General features: G+C 40.5%; 1 protein-coding gene and 1 long non-coding RNA gene across 11 annotated transcripts in view; one reads left to right on the top strand and one right to left on the bottom strand.

Annotated features, from left to right (window-relative positions):
* Nucleotides 1-11661, bottom strand: part of LOC137250444 (uncharacterized) — a 117533-nt gene extending 105872 nt beyond the window's left edge. For 5 of the 10 annotated variants that reach the window (XR_010952962.1, XR_010952960.1, XR_010952957.1 and 2 more), the window contains exons 1-2: nucleotides 3740-6534; nucleotides 3569-3693 (exon numbers count right to left, since the gene is read on the bottom strand). Coding sequence is in view for 1 of the 10 variants with exons in the window: in XM_067783268.1 (XP_067639369.1) it covers nucleotides 11575-11597 (23 nt within the window). In the remaining 9 variants the exon portion in view is untranslated. Of the gene's footprint in view, nucleotides 1-3568; nucleotides 3694-3739; nucleotides 6535-11574 lie in introns of those variants that run through there. The other 5 variants (XR_010952965.1, XR_010952964.1, XR_010952961.1 and 2 more) reach the window with 2 other exon arrangements.
* The window catches only part of LOC137250459 (uncharacterized), a 46546-nt gene continuing 32548 nt past the window's right edge, over nucleotides 3469-17466 (top strand). The window contains exons 1-2 of the long non-coding RNA XR_010952968.1: nucleotides 3469-9277; nucleotides 9340-9730. This is a non-coding gene — a long non-coding RNA (uncharacterized lncRNA). The remainder of the gene's footprint in view (nucleotides 9278-9339; nucleotides 9731-17466) is intronic.

Genomic DNA, 17466 nt, shown 5'->3' with positions numbered 1-17466 from the left:
TACTACAGGGCATACCCAAACATCACAGGCTTACGGAAGACTTTCTGGAATTCGAGGACGCGAGCATGGTAAAAACCCTAGGCATCCGTTGGAACGCGCATTCCGACTATTTCTATTTTACAGCTAACCCAATCGAAAACCAGGACATCTTAACAAAAAGGGCGATCCTATCTGCCATCGCCAAACTCTTCGACCCTTTAGGCTGGCTTGCTCCAGTTATCATCGTAGCTAAGATATTAATGCAGAACATTTGGCTGGAGGGGACGGATTGGGATGAACCGGTATCCACAATCACTCTAGATCGGTGGCAAACCTTCATGCAGGAGTACCCCGCCATTAACCGGATTCGTATACCTCGGTGGGTGCACTTCACCCCAACCAACGATATAGAAATTCACGGCTTCTGTGACGCGTCCGAAAAAGCCTACGCGGCTACGGTTTACATGCGAGCTAAGATCACCGATAGGGCATACGTTAGTCTACTCATGGCGAAAACGAGGGTGGCACCAGTAAAAACAATTTCATTACCACGATTGGAGTTATGCGGTGCCGTCTTGCTGGCAGAAACTTTGGAAACTGTGATGGAGAACCTGAACTTAGGTACATTTAACATGCACCTATGGACAGATTCGACCATCGTCCTCGCATGGATTCGAAAACCCCCGTGTTCCTGGTCAACATTTGTAGCTCACAGGGTAACGAAAATCGTCGAGAAGGTAGGGACTAAAGCATGGCATCATGTCGAGTCCGCATCAAATCCAGCGGACTTAGCCAGCAGAGGACTTCCAGCCACGGACCTAGTCGACAACTCTTTGTGGTGGCAGGGACCTTCTTGGCTGCAAGAAGGCAAATCGAAATGGCCATCTCAGGGCGAACAGAAGTACCACACAAACATCGAAGAAAAACGAGTGCAAGTGCATGTAGCAACGAACATCAACAATAGCGAGGATGTTCTTGATCGGTTTTCCGATCTATCAAGGGCATTGCGGGTAATCTCCTACGTTATAAGATTCGCCAATAGAACCCATCCAAAAACTAAAATGTCCTTTAAAGCAGAGTCTCACCAGATCTCGCCCGACGAAATCAAGGCTACGACTAGCCGCCTCATAAGGATATCCCAAATCAACCACTATGCCGAAGAAATAAGCTCTCTGAGAACTAGGAAACCCATCGCGACCAAAAGCGAGATCCTCTCTCTAAACCCCTTTATCGACGAAGATAATGTCCTTCGAGTGGGGGGTCGTCTCAACGCCTCCAGAGACGTTCCCGTCGACGAGCGTCACCCGATAATCCTCCCGTACGCATGCCGACTCACCCGTCTCCTAGTCCAGTTTGTCCACACCATTTCCATACATGGTGGAAACCAACTAATGCTGCGGCTCCTACGCACGCAGTATTGGATACCTCGGGTCAAAAACATGATCCGATCCATCATCCACAACTGCAAGGCCTGTACGCTATTCCGCAAACGTTCCCCGACGCAACTCATGGGAACCCTCCCTGCGGAACGCACTACCTTTAGCCGGGCATTTACCAACACCGGGGTGGATTTCGCAGGACCGTTTGACATCAAGTCTTACAGCGGAAGAGGATGCCGCATGTCCAAGGGTTACGTCTGCCTATTCGTCTGCTTTGCGACTAAGGCGATCCACTTAGAGGCGACTAGCGACCTCAGCACCGCCGCGTTTCTAGCAGCATTTAGTCGGTTTGTCTCCAGACGAGGATGCCCGAAAAACCTCTATTCCGACAACGGAACGAACTTTGTCGGTGCGTCGAGGGCTCTCCGCTCAGAGGTCAAGGCATTCCTCGTTGATGCGCGCAACCAAACCCTCTCTAAATATGCCCACCAAGCCCTTACATGGCATTTCATACCAGCAGCTGCTCCTCATATGGGCGGACTGTGGGAAGCGGGAGTCAAGAGTTTCAAAACCCATTTCAGGAAGATCGCATTGGATCATAAATTTACTCTAGAGGAGTTCAGCACCCTCCTGTGTAGGATTGAATCCTGTCTCAACTCCCGACCCCTAAGCCCATCTTCCAATGACCCGTCCACCCTGGAGCCACTCACCCCCGGGCACTTCCTAGTCGGGGGCCACCTACTAGCGCCACCCGAGATTGACGTCAGCGAGAATCGCGCCTCACTCGTCAATCGATGGGAAAAACTTAAGGCGCTGCATCAAACCTTCTGCAAGCGGTGGAAAACGGAGTACCTCACCGAACTGCAGAAGCGCGTTAAGTGGAAGCATCCACAATCGAATCTCAAACCGGGGGACTTAGTCGTTATTAAAGAGGACAATCTGCCCCCCAACGAATGGAGACTAGGTCGGATAGCCAACCTCCATTATGGCCCCGATAACCGAGTTCGAGTCGTCGAACTTGATACGGCAAGAGGACAAACCACCAGACCAATCACGAAATTGGTCCTACTACCACCCTCCAGTGAGGGTGAGGGAGACTTGTAACTCCCAACCGTTATAACCAACAACCCGTATAACCCAGCTCTCGTTCACCCTGAACGAGGCCTACAACCCGTAACTCAGCTCTCGTTCACCCTGAACGAGGCCAACAAATCCCATAACCCAGCTCTCGTTCACCACGAACGAGGCCAACAGAACCCTACCGCAGATCCGCTATCTGCCACAGCATACCAGTGAATCAATAATCATGATTTTGTCTTAAAACATCTACCTACCAATTCTAAATATTCCCGCGGAAAAATAGGAATAGGAATTTCCAATTTTCGAAGTCAGCTGTTTTGTCAGTTGAAATCTCATTGCGCATTTCTTATTTTGTTTAAAAAAAAAAAAAAATTTTGTAAGGTCTAATGATTGTTGCTAATTTGTTTGAAATTAAGAAATAACACACACATTATTGCATTTCATGTGAAATGAGTAATGAATTGGTGCCACAGCAACATCCACTGAGGAGCATAAGAAGAAGACGGCGGGATAAAACAAATCCGCCGGAGAGGCCTGCTCTCATTCTGCAAAGCAAATTTCTGGCGGCCATGTCGAGTTGAGTTCGCCTTTCGCCATATGCCAAAATCTCACTAAGCCTTCTTAAAAAAATCATTGCGCAATTTCTGGATGGCTACATCAAATATTCAAAGAGCTCTTCCGTTGCTTATGATATACTTTTCGACTTAAACTAAAGAATATTGTGGTTGTTGTTGCTGTTGTATTAACAGTGAGAATATTGTGGTACAATGTAAATACATGTTTTAGCACAAATTTGTACAATTAAGTGTTCTTTCTTAAAAGAACTAGTTTCCTTTAACTATTTTTGATGTATTCCCTTTGATTTAACTAGTGAAAAAAACTCCTCTGAAATGGCAAAGAAATCTCCCTCTCCCTCACATTCATAATACCTACTTTTCTCCCCTAACCGGTTTTCTCTCTTTCGAACATTGTTCAGAATAGGAGGGAAGGGAGAAGTGGAAAAAACTCGCAAGGAATTTTTATTTAAAATACGAGGAATGGGAGAAGGGAAAAAACTCGCACGGAATTTTCGTTTAGAATGGGGCTGCTAATATTTTATTACCGTAAGGGAATATAGTTCCACATCATACCTTTGAAATCCGTTTGCGTATCAATCTCCGTTATGTTGGGCGCAGGTTCAGCATGTTCCTGTGGTTTGGCTGTAGTAGCATGTGAGGCAGTTGTTTTGTTAAGCGTTGTTTCACCTTTAAATTAACTGATTTGAAATTAAGGTGGTTTAGCTGTCATTACTACCTACTTACCATCATAAATTAATTCCAATCATCGGGTTGCTTGTATTCTGATAGAACTGGGAGATGCAGCCTGATATTCATATGTCATCCTCCGAGAGCAGCAACAGGCAGGCGCCAGCAGCCAAATCGACACCCAGAAATCCAACCGCCAAAATCGCATGAAACCATGTCTTGCCAATAAAGTTGCTGAAATTCGGCACTTTCGGCATGTAGTTGCACCTCACCGAGACGGCTGTGGCAAAGAGACGACCCCAATCTGCGATGATGGTAAATGAAAATGGAATACCAACCAGCGCACAGCAAATGCAAAAGACGCGTCCACCCGTTGTTACGGGCACAATGTTGCCATAACCTATTGTTGTTAACACAGTTGATGGAAAGAACACAGCTTGTAAAATGCTCCATCGCATCCATTGGTTTACATGGCTGTATCAAAAATATCCACACCCAGCGCAATAAGTTCCAAAATCACAAGAGGCGTATAAGCGCCTGGCAACATTTTTGGTTTATCAATAGGCAGTTCATTTAAGCAATGTTTCATCATTGTAATTAATTGATCAGCATCTACTTCTGTGGCGCTTAAACCGTAGTTATGAAAACCTTCAAAAATGTAGCCTCCAACAAAGCTATGCTGATCCCCTTTACACTTCACGCATTTGTTTATTACATTTTTTTAATTTTAGTCGTAGCCCAGCGTTTATATTTCACAATTTATGTCAAATTACTGATACTTTCCAATTGTTTACAAAGAGTAATAAGCACCGCTACGACTTTAAGTTTTACTAACAGCTACCGAAGATCCGCGACTATTGGCGTTATTACCAAATGGTCCATTAGCAAAACTATTCGTGCTGGCAAAGTTAATTGTTTGTCCATTTGGTAGAGTATATGTTTGACTCAACGATGCGCCAACAGAGTTTTGTACTCCTAATGGGCCCATCTGGGTGGCTTGCGATATTGTACCAGCTGAAGATGCACCAAATGAACCATTTGGACCGAATGTATTAAATGCCTGTGCCCCAGCGTTTGATGCTGCAGTATTTGTACCGTAGCGTACGTATTTGATATCATGCGCAGCAGCATTTGCTGTAGCCTGTGACTGTCCATATTGAGGTGGAAGTGATTGATATTTTGGTACGCGCTTAACACGTATATGTTCTAGCAATGAAGCGCTAGTCAAAGGCATATCAAAGGGTATACTACGTACACGACGTACTTGAGGTCTCATATTTACCTTTGGTTTGATATAAAGCGAAGATTCGACGACTACCTCAGCGACTGCTGCACCATTAGGTAGCGGAGCACTGGGCATATTGTCCTCGCTAACAACATTTAAACTTGTCGTCGAGCCAAATGCAAAAAATAATGTAAATGTTACGAAAAATTAAAATTTATTCGTTTGCAATGTGTCCGGTTTGTAATTGCAGTCGTTTTTCGTTTTCTGCGTCACTAAAAATAGTTTTAGCAAATCGACGATCGAACGCAGACTAGCTTGAGTCATTGATTGAGCAAAGATATTACAAGTCTCGCCTTTTTAACTGCTTCTTGAGATAAGCGTCGTGCGCCAAAAAAAAAAAAAAAAACCTGCGGCAATTGTCTGTCGAAAGGACCAAATGAAGCAACAAAAGGCGTGAAACCAACAACCATTTACCAATAAAAACAATAGGATTACGCCCGCTTTGGAACCAGTAACATCTCAGGAAATAAACAGCTAATGCCGGCGCCATATACAAAAATATGTGCTTAAAATTGAGTAACGTTGCAAATATGACGACATGGTATCGGCAATTACTTTCAGGCCCTCCTCCTTTAGGCGCGAAAATAGTTTATAAGTACATGCAAGGTCTTCATTTTGTGAGTTTTTTATCATGTGAACTACCCCAGAATTTTCCATTTCAACAATGGTGCGCATATGTTTTTTAATAAGCTCATCTTCGACAACTTTAACAATTCGCGGTTCCGTGTCTTTATCTAAATAAAGAGCTGCTCTTGCAGATTCTTCTTGTATACGAGCCTCTACTTTTTAATGTAAACGCCAGCATTATTTTCATTGAGAAAGTTAGGCGATTCGAACTTATAGAACGATGCAGATCGTGCTAGAAAAGGTTTCTCGAAATCATCCTCATAAATACACTGTGCCCAAATTTATGGCTAAACGTAGTGATAGAAAACACGTTCGTTCGGGTTAAGTGCGCGAACATAGTGTACCTATACAGTGTGTTCACTAAGCGATAAACGTCAAATATGAATGCTGAAACCAAATAACGCTTCTCCAGCAAGTAGCTAATACTCAGAAGCAATATACCGAATAGAAAGCCCATTACATTAAAAATGAATATGATCCACAAGAATCAAACCCACATTGAATAGCATGAGAAGCTCTGCAGCAAAGTGGCGCTATGACTTCTTGGGTACATTTAAAATTTGCAGACATAGTGCCACACCGAATGCGGACATCAACTCCGCAAATATTCCGGTTCCGCGTTGAAAATATGTATATAGTTGCCGTTGATGCATAATTAAGATTTGTAACAATCAGCATTTGAGGATCAACATAATGGGCCACTTGCGCTAGTATCCATTCAAATAGGCAAATAAAGGTGGACAATCGAGTGTTCATTCGCTTGTCGCATCATAATACCAGTGATTGATCGCAATTGGTGTACCTGAAATGAAACAAAAAGAGTACCTGAAATGAAATAAAAGAATAAAAATTTAATAAATTTGTAAAATTATAAAAAAGGGAACGATACTGGCATACACTTATACTTACCCATTACAAGTTTTTCTTCATAGTAAAAATTCATTCAAAATGTATCTATACTCATTTCCATGAATGAATGACATTTTGAATGAATGAATCAAGGTTGCCACTCGATGACATTTGCTTTTTTCGGTTCTTACACAGTAAGCACATTGCGCGCGATCCAAAGAGTATTACAACTCGGATCCGCGGGATCCAACAAATTCGAGTGTTAATAACCGAACAAAAAAATCAACTAACGAAAACCCTGAAGATACAGCCTGGGTTCCCTGGAAACACACGCGCCAGGTTGTATTTCGATAGTTTTCCTGACATTCGGCCGTCTTTTTGTTTCTTTCTTTTTTTGAGAAAAGTTTTTAGTTTGAAAATTTGGGCATAAAAACACAATCAAAATCAGCCTGCTTGGAAAAAAGGGGGGTTAACCACTCGAGACCGAAATAATTTTCGCGGTCTATCGGTGCATGATTTTGTTTGTGTTTTACATTTTAAACATGTCACACTCAATAGTGGTCTCGCTTTCATGACGAAAATTGTTTTTTGTGTATTAAAGTTTCGACAGACTTTCGTCAGTCCCTTTTTTTAGCTTGAAATTCCAGCAGGAATAAAGTAGTGTCATCTATGCTTTCGATGTTACAAACAAGGGAGAAATTAAACTTTTTAGAACAAAATATAAATTTAATGTCGCGTCACGACTCAGACGCAAGCTGTCCCGAAATACTTCATGACATGACCATTATGCATCAATACATTGCAATGGGCAGCACCGCACAGCGGTCTCATTCCAACGATTGGAAGAGTGAACAGCTGACAGCTCTACAAATTGCCACACTCGTTAGCGTAGGCTATTCCCGCCAGGGTTGTGTTGGAATCAACAAACACACCACAATTTGTGATTCTCACACAACATGGCCCAAATCAACACAAAGAGTGTTCCCAGACAGCGAGTAAAGGCTTCTTCACATTTGTCGCACATTTGTATGCACGGCGTCATTTGACTAGTCATTTTACAGGGATTCATAGGTTATATTCACAGCCACATTTGTATCGGCGTGGGTGAGTTTTGTGATCAAATTTTTGTAGGGCAACTACAAGGAGCCGTGAAAATACACGGGTAACTCGTGATACCATCTGCTACACAAATGTAGCGTATATTACCGCATATTGCCTGTACTAGGCAAACACCAAAAAAGGACTGCTTTCAATATCAGAATTTCGTTATGATGAGGATATTTACCAAAATTAAAGATACCTCTAGGCGTATCTCAATAAAATTATATTAAATATAACAGTGGTTTCAACCACTACAAACCCATCATTACATCGACAGAATAACTTAATAAGATTATTCGTTCCACACAACCCTTTATCCCGAGTACGCCAACCACAAGCTCGATCAATTAAGCCTCTACTCTCCGCCCATACGCCACCCAACCCCCCTTAAAATGCAAACCAAATAATAACAAGTTCCCGTTCCAGAATGACGGGTTTCTCGGTCAAACGCAACAAGACGGAGCAACGCGTTGACTCCTTCACCGTCTCCTGCCGGTTGTGCCAGAAGAACCACGGCATGCGACTATGCCCGCTGTACCGGGGAATGTCGGCAGAAGAACGCCTCCGGGCCGTCCTTATACACCGGCACTGCCCCAATTGCCTATCGCCGTTCCATCGGTTAGAGATATGCCCTAGCAACGACCGCTGCCACCGCTGCCGTGAACCACACCACACTACGCTTCACATGGAGGACGAGCAAGCACGGCCACGCCCGATCCCTTGCGGGGAGCGCGACGACGACGAAAGCGACGAGGTGCTATCGATCAACATCACCGAGGACACACGATCGTGGGCCCAACAGGTAGAAGAGGAGGAGAAGGAGATGGAAGAGTTCACGCGAAGTGCAGCCGCCTTAGCCATCGCCCCAACGACCAGTGGAGAAGCACGATCCTTCCGACCGCTGCTTCAGCATGAGAAGCAGAAAGATAATCAGCGACACATGGAACACGGGGATGGCGCGGAGACGCGTCCTTTCCGCCCATCGCACCGCAATGCCAGTGGGCGCCGGGGCGGCGCGGAGCCGCGTCCGTTCCGCTCGACCCGACTCTCTACTGGCAGAGCGGCCCCGTATCAACCATACAAGAAGGGTACCACCACCACTATCGTTCCACATCAGGCGCACCCCGCCGGCTTCAGGACAGGGCGCTTACGGGAAACCCATGACGCGATGACGATCACCCGAGCATTTATTGCTATTGCTCCTACAGCGATCATACGGATAGAGGCAGGGGGGCGCCTCCATCTGGTGCGCGCACTCATTGATCCCTGCGCGCCGACGTCCGTGATAGACGCGCACCTGGCCAACGACCTCCAACTCGAACGGCTTAATACGGCCAGAACTACGAAGTGCACACTAGTGTTGCGCGGGAAATACGGGGTAATGGATCGAGTCACGACTCAGGCAACGGTGGTATCACGGCATACGCGTCTCAACCCAACCGCGACGATTGACTCCTCGGTCACGGCACCCTTCCAATTTATGAGACTCGCAGACCCGACTTTCTATCGATCTGCGCCGGTCCTCTTAACACTCGGGGCCGACGTGTACGCCACCATTATGGTTAGTGGCACAGCCCCAGTAACGGTCAATGGGCTCCTCACGCAGCCGACGATCTTCGGACTGGTCGTTTCAGGAGCGTTCCAGCCATAACGGTCTGGCAGCATTCTTACGCGTCTACAGCGACATCCAGCCTTCACATAATACATAATACATATTACATCCAATTAACCAGGTGCATCAAAACCAAGCAACCCCACGTACATGCATACTAACTTTTCCCTTTTTTATTCACAGCTCCGCCAAGAGAGGCTGCATTAGTGATGACCGGGAAACCACAGGAGATCCCATTGGAATTTTAATTTATTTTAAGTTATTTAATTTTATCTAAGTTATCACGCCTCGGGTCGGTTGCTGGCGTACTCATCAGTTTCCTTCTTTGATCTTTCGAGTTGCTCGCCGCAAGGGGGCCGGCATGTTTAGGCCACCAGCCTAAATATTCGCTACCACCCTAATGTACACTTTTGGCAATTTTAGTATTTACCGGTAACGGCCCACCCCTGCCGAGCGCTAACTTTAAAGGGGAAAACTCGACGAAAGTTAGCTATCGGCAGGTGGTGCGGACCTTTTTCGTTTTTTAAACTTTCTTTTCTATTTGGAACGTCAAAGAGCCAGCAGCTAGCCCCAGGTGAGTAAGAAAAAAAAGTGAGTTTTTTAAATCAGCCATTTTATACAGTGCGAGTGTCAGTGAATTAAGATTGGAAAAGAATTAATGTTAAAAATCTGAGTTGCCTCTTGAATTTATTTTGTACACTTTCGGCTCCTAGCCATTGTCACATAACTTTAATTTTCAATTTGCCTTTTTTTGCAATTCATTCGTATGAATTTGAATGTGCCAAGTGCATATGGTACGCGGTAATAAGTTGTATCTTGAAGTGTGCGCAAATAATTATTTTCATCCTTGTGCCTTAAACTAATTCCCATCTTTAAATTCCGTGAATTAATATTGCAAGTAATTATTTGTGCATAGGGAAGCGTGCGTCTGATTAATTCCTTCTTTACCCAATACTTGAGTTGGAATTGATTAGGCCCCTTCATTACATACCGCGAGTGTACTCTTGCACACCTTTTGTGTTGTGAACTTTCACCTTAGCGAACCTTTGATAATTAATAACCACATCTTCTTTACATAGTTAATAAATTGTTATTGTTTTGATACTAATTCGGTGTTTTATTTCTTTTATTTGCAACGCACACGCCCGACTTCCCCGGGTCCACTGCCCCGCAAAACACCCTTTTAAAATACTCATTAACACCTTTCATTTGGTACCCATATCGTACAAACAAATTCTCGAGTCAGGCCTGGTCCACCTTTATGGATATATCCCGAAAAGGCGTCCACCTAGAGAACTAAGGCCCACTCCCTTTTAAAATACTCATTAATACCTTCCATTTGATACACATTTCATACAAACACATTCCAGGGTTACTCTAGGTTCATTTTCCTACATGGTGATTTTCCCTTATTTTGTCTCCATAGCTCTCATCTGAGTATGTAATGTTCGCTTGCACCCGAACACAAATATAAAGAACTTGGGTACAGAAATTCAGAAATCCTAGAAAATGTTTTACCGACTTACTTTGCTGTTGTGTTTAAAAAGTGTTTCACAATAATTAGAAAAACTATATGTTTTCTATGTTTTTTATACAAATGAAAGTGCAAAAGTGTGTTCCTGCGAAAGCATAGACTAGAGAAAAATTTTAAGTTTTGCAATTATTTGCAAAAAATCTCTGTTTGGACCATTCGCCATATAAATTATCGAAACAAAGAAAAATTCAAAACGCTACAGTTAACGATCGCCTAAATATCTGCTTAGAGGCCAAAATTCTGTCAAATTATTTATGAAATGAGTTTATATCGCCGTAGTAGCTGCAAAACGTATCGAATTAGTTACTTTCTGGTGATAGACGATAAAATTATCTAAAAATATCTGGAAGGAAAACTTTGCAAAGGCATACATAGATATGTTTTTCAACCGACTGCAGAAATAAATCACCAATTTGATAACGTGGCCGAATCGATCCCCTCGGTATTTTAAAATTTAGTTTGCGTGTGAACGCATTGAATGTAGCCAATAGCCTATTAGAAATCAGATTCAGCGCGCTCAATAAAGTTATGTTAGCTGGTTGTGTTAACTAGCTGGTCTGTGAGGACCCCAAATATCCTATATGCGTCCATTGTGTTTGTTTAACGACCAAACTGAGAAATAATATTTAAAAGCAGGACCTATCTTATAAAATAAGTTCGTCCTTTTGATAAAGCTTTCTAGGACCTATGCCACTAACTATACTATATCTGATTTAAATAAAGGAAAAATTCAAAAACAGGATGTACATATATATTTCTCTAAATTTAAACCAAAGGACATATAGCAGTATGTGCTTTACTAATATATCGATTTGACTCTTAAAATATCTTTTAATTTGCGATACTATTTTTTTCTGAAAGGATAATATAATTTAGTTACTTACTTAGCAATCAGATGTTTCAGCATTTTGTAAAGTATTAGCTTGAAGAAATTACAACAAAATATCACTTACGTCTTCAACACTAAAACTGACAATGTGATATTAAAATTTTTCACACCTTTTATACTTGCAATCTATGCTGATTTTTTCAGCGAAATTTCCACACACACACAAAACACATTATACCATTCCAAATAACAAAACAAAAACAGAAAGTAGCCTAAGTTCGGGTAACATTGTATATACCCTACAGAAAAAATTAGAGACAATCACGCAAAGCGACAGTTTCGCAATAGATTTAGGTCCGTCCCTTTTTTCTAAGATACATATACAAATTGGCGGCCATCGTGGCGTGATGGTAGCGTGCTCCGCCTACCACACCTTATGCCCTGGGTTCCCATCCCTGGCAAAGCAACATCAAAATTTTAGAAATAAGGTTTTTCAATTAGAAGACAATTTTTCTAAGCGGGGTCGCCCCTCGGCAGTGTTTGGGAAGCGCTCCGAGTATATTTCTGCCATGAAAAGCTCTCAGTGAAAACTCATCTGCCTGCAGATGCCGTTCAGAGTCGGCATAAAACAAGTAGGTCCCGTCCGGCCAATTTGTAGAGAAAATCAAGAGGAGCACGACGCATATTAGAAGAGAAGCTCGGCCTTAGATCTCTTCGGAGGTTATCGCGCCTTACATTTATTTTGTTTACAAATACAAATTTCTATTTTCTACATACTCGCGTCTCTGTTATGTGCATTTCCTAATATAGTGTAAAAAAAGTTAACTGTTTGGCCAATTTTCGTGTATTCACAAAAGATGTTTTGTTCTACTTATCGATTTAACCCTTGGTAGGTCACCCTGTGTTGGTGAAAACATAAGTGTCAAATGAATCTATCTGATAGGTAGCTATCCTCCAGATAAGATCTACCTTAGCTGGAGATGGTAAAAAGGCCCTTAATGACTACCTCCGAACTGGTGCTAATCGGATGAATATCGGGAGACTGAACCAATTATGAATGCTTTAAAAGTGTCTACACTGAACTTGCCTTTTGAACGCGTCGTTAACTAACTCAGTCGCAGGTGGTTTTGAAATAGTCGCAGCCTTTAATTAATTTATTTAAATATATAAACCTAGCTCGACCCTAAGCGCTACTGGTACAAGTGTGAGTACTAAATGTCACGCTCTTCATCCGATTTGTACCCGTTCAGCACCGTTCGTTTTTTCTGCTGGGTATTCATTTTTGTTCTAAAACTTATTGATTTTTATAATTCAGTAACACACAATACTCTTTAGTTTCCGTAAAGTGCTTTGAAAACGCAATTATAAGCTACAAAATAAAATTATTTACCTTTAAGGGACACGTGTTGTTTAATTTATCCCATTCGTACACGTTTTTGCATATATTGATAATGAGCCAAGCAAGCAGAACATAAAAAGTTCTAAAAAGTAAAAAAATCAATTTTCATCTCTTTTTTCTATAAATATAAGCAGACCAGGCATACGTTGTTCTGTCCTAACTTTGATCTATCTACATAAGCTTTTATCTCTAAATCTTCCTCCCCATTTTCCTTGTCCTTTTATTCACTCATCCCTCTGTTTTTCTCTTTCTATACGTCCCTTTCTCCTTCTCCGTATTTTCTTCTCTATCTTCGTCGAACTCCATATCTTTCTCAGTTTCTTTCTCCGTCATTATTTTCTCTCTATAGTTCTTATTCTTCACCATCCCTTATTCCCAGCCCCAGTTCCAGTTACAGTCCCAGCCCCAGTCAAAGCCCAAGTCCCCGCCGGAGTCCCTGTCTTAGTCCCAGTCAGTCCCTGGTCCGCTCCCCGGAAAAAGTCTCGTAAATACTAATCCAGACAAAGGGCTGCTTAAATACCTAATTTCAGGCAAATCGAACCGTGAATAGAATTAGTTGGAATGGATCGTTCCCGGGTCCCCTTTCCAGGAAGGGATTTGAAAGGAATTATCTTCGGTTTGCCATGAAGCGAACCTGGAAATTTGATCAAAATCGGGGAATGATTTCGGAGTACATAAGTTGTATGCAACCATACATCCTTCTTTATAAGTATATTTAACCTCTAACCATTTATGTTGTGGGAACCGAACATTTTGCAAATTTCCCCACCACTATAATATATACCTTCAAATTATATCAAAAATGCCAATCTCATGTAGCTTAGCTTTGAAATGCAGAAAACCGTTTTAAAATCGGAGCACTCTGTGTGAAGTGATGGGCCTACAATGACATTAGCGACTTTATTTTAAAAGATTTATATATGGATATAGATATATCATAAATTAAAGTCGGAGAGATGTAATCTGATACAATACTAAACGTATTGGATTGTAACTTGCTTTAAAAAAAATCTTAAATGTAGCTCTATGAAATAGCTACATAAAAGAAAAATGAGCCTTACAATTTTATACACTACGTACAACATTGCTGCAAACGAACGCACTACAGCACTTAGTGACTAGAAGTATGATTGTGTGATTCGTAAATCAACAACCCTACGTTCTGTTAAAGTAAGTGCACGCTTACTAATAAAATGAAATAGAAACTACGTATTTGGGCTATCCCATATGTAAAGTGAATTTTCTGAAAGTCAAGCCATGACGAAATCAATGAAGTGAAGGCAGTGTCAAGTTTAAGTCAGTTCGCTTTTCCACTATGCAACTGAATTTGGCAAATACTGTAATGCTTGACCATGTCAACAAAAACGGTTTATATACAATGTCAAATGGTGTGCCGTCGATTTTCACTACAAAGTGACAACTAAGTTGACCAATAAATGAAAACAACAATTGCCCATTTACCATTAAAATTTCATTTGCTAACATGTTGGCATTTTATTTTCGTTTACCGGCTGGCGTCCCATCATCATATAATAATACAGCGTGTAAAACAACGGAAAATAATGAAATAGGTTGTGAAATAAATGAACACAAAATTTTAGCGTGGATTTTGACCATGAACTCCTTAATCGAGTTTAAGTTAGTAATGTGTCAGAATTAAACGGCTTTGACCCCAACTTACCACAGGGTCAGTCAGGGTCAGTCAAGCTGCAGTTTTGATGTCAGTCATTTTGACCTAATAAAAAACAAGCATTAGATGTGTTTGTTTTGATTTGTTTTTCAATGCGTTTTATTGTTTTTGTTTTGTTTTCATTTCAATTTTCAGGAAATTTTCAGCGAATTTAACACGGAAAATATTTTTATTTGATAAAAAATAATACTTCTTTTATTTTATTTAATTAGGGTGGGTCGATTTGTATGGACGAAAGTTAACCGATATCGTGCCATCGATCTTTCGATAGGATTTGTTCTCAGGAAAAAAAGTTCCACTACACATACCCTGCGAAATTTCATTTTTTGACTTTTTTCGACTTTGATTTTTAAGGTTTTTTTCATGACCTACTAAAAAAAATGTCATATGTATAACCTTTCCGACCCAAAAATGTAATTTCGCAGGCGTGGGGGAACTTTTTTTCCTTAGCCCAAGTCCTATCGAAAAATCGATGGCGCGATATCGGTTAATAAATCGACCCAGTCTAATGCATAGGCACTATTGCAATGACAATACGCAAATCCCATTTTTGGATCAGCGACGAAATAATGAAAGTTTGCGGGTTACACATACGAATGTGCGTTGTCAGCGAAGGTGCAATAAAAAAACGATAATGCAGTTCCTTATGAGTGAAGTGAAGTTTAAAGATCTATTTGGGTATCTATCATTGAGTTGTGTAACATTTAAAGAAGGCTGTGAAGGCATGGGAATTCTTGGTTCTCAATGCCTAAGTATCTAGGGCTTACATTTGTGTACTTAATATACCTAATGCATTCGTACAGTAAAGGATTTAGTTATAAATATGAAAGGGAGCAGTGCAAGGATACAAAAAAATTAAAGAATATTCCAAAGCCCTTCCAACTTTAGTCACTGACCTTAAAACGTTCTTTTGCCATGGGTTCATTGGGAAATATTTTGTTATTTTTAAGGTATTATTTTTCTAGTTTTTGCCATTTGTTTATACAAAGCAAACAAAGCACATTAATTAAGGTTTCAATTATGATGTTTGACAATTAATCACCTATTTATTTGAACAAAAAAAAATTATTTTTAAGATATTTTTCACCTGTTCAAAAGTAAACAAAGAAGTATTTCTTGAAAAATAAATAAAGTGGCATTTAACCTGCAGAAATTCTCATCTACTCCCAACATCAAATCCTTTGCAAATGATCAAATCCACGTTATAACAACCTATAGCTTGGTTTTCGTTTTACAATTTTGGTCAAATCAATAAAAACGACTTGTCATACAACGTCAAAAGCGATAATTACATTGCTTGCTGATTATCGGCACATTCTCTTTTAGAGATGCTTATCATATTTACGCACGGCGACTCTTTTTAAGCAACAGTCTGACATTTCATTTCATCTCATTCTAAAAAGTTGTTTTATTTATTTAAAATTTGAAAAATTGTTGTAAATCATTGGAAATACCTATCAAATAAAACCAAGGCGAATTCAGTACCAGGTGTTGTTATCCCAATAGATGATTGCTTCTTCATGATTATTTTCCATGCAACGCCTTGTACAACAATATGTTAGTTAATCGAAATCAATGAAAATTTTGTTTTGACGTTCTTCTGCAGGGCTGATTGTTTGAATTCGCTTTGCCATCACCTTTTATGGAATCGCCTTGATTAAAACTTTAAAAATTTGTGTTTCAAATCAAAATAAAATTTTTCAATAAAAACAGTTTAAACAAGTAAGGAAGTCTAAGTTCGGGTGAAACCGAACATTACATACCCAGCTGTACACTTGAAATGCTGTTGTTGTTTGTTTTGTGTGCTTAATAGTGTTACAAGGCTGCGCAATAATACATATACTATAGTTCTATTCTAAACTAATTTTTCTTCGAGTTATGGCTCCCGAAACATAGCAAATTGCTTAGTCATAAAAGGCGCGGTGCCACGCCCATTCTTTAAATTTGAAGTTTTTCCTATTTATTGTTATAAAACCTCTTCGGAAATGAAATATCATTGATATAAAGCTCTTCTTTGCAAAGATATAGCTTATATTATTCGTCCACGATCTCTTACATAAAAGTGGGCGTGGTCCTTAAACGATTTCGTAAATTTTTCTTTAAAGCATTCCTTATAGTAACGCCAGCCTCTTTGCCGAATTTTGTTACGATAGGTTTAACGATTTTTGATTTATGATTAATAATATTTGTTAAATTGATTCTATCATATTTTAAAAAATTTTTTAAAATTTTTATCGAGTCTCAATATCAGTCCACACGTCAAATTTCAACATTCTTAACGCTCCATTACTGATATTTAGCATAGACTTTACTTGGCTTGCGAACTGTCACTTACAGTTCTGTTAAATGAACATTGCATGTTACTCAAAACTTAACTTGACTTAGAAGTCTGTTGAATTTTGATTTTCTATGTAAGTTCTAAGTGACGTTTACATTTTGAGATGCCATTTGTTTGATTCCATTTCATTTTGACATTTTGTCATACAAATTGACATTTATTTAAAAATAAATTTCAACGCTGATTATGATGCCAGATTTTATGCGCCAAGTGGAGTATAATCGTGGCTAAGTTGCCAAGTTTACGCCAAGTCAAGTCAAGTCTATACTAAGTATCAGTAATGGGGGCTTAAGTGTATTATTTACTAAATAATCAGGTTTCTGTGTTTTCCGAAATGTTATATAGTAAGCTGGGTCGATTTGTTAACCTATATCGCGCCATCGATTTTTCGATAGGTTTTGAGCTCAGGAAAAAAAGTTCTACTACGCATACCCAAAAAAACATATATGTAATACTCCTATGTTGCTAATAGAAAATGCTCGCAATGTGTTTTGAATTCGAAATCAAAACAAGACAGCCT

The sequence above is a fragment of the Eurosta solidaginis genome, chromosome 1, assembly GCF_040869045.1.
Source record: "Eurosta solidaginis isolate ZX-2024a chromosome 1, ASM4086904v1, whole genome shotgun sequence".
Classification (NCBI taxonomy): Eukaryota; Metazoa; Arthropoda; class Insecta; order Diptera; family Tephritidae; genus Eurosta; species Eurosta solidaginis.
The sequence above is the reverse complement of the archived record's forward strand: the minus strand, read 5'-3'. Positions and strand labels throughout refer to the sequence as shown.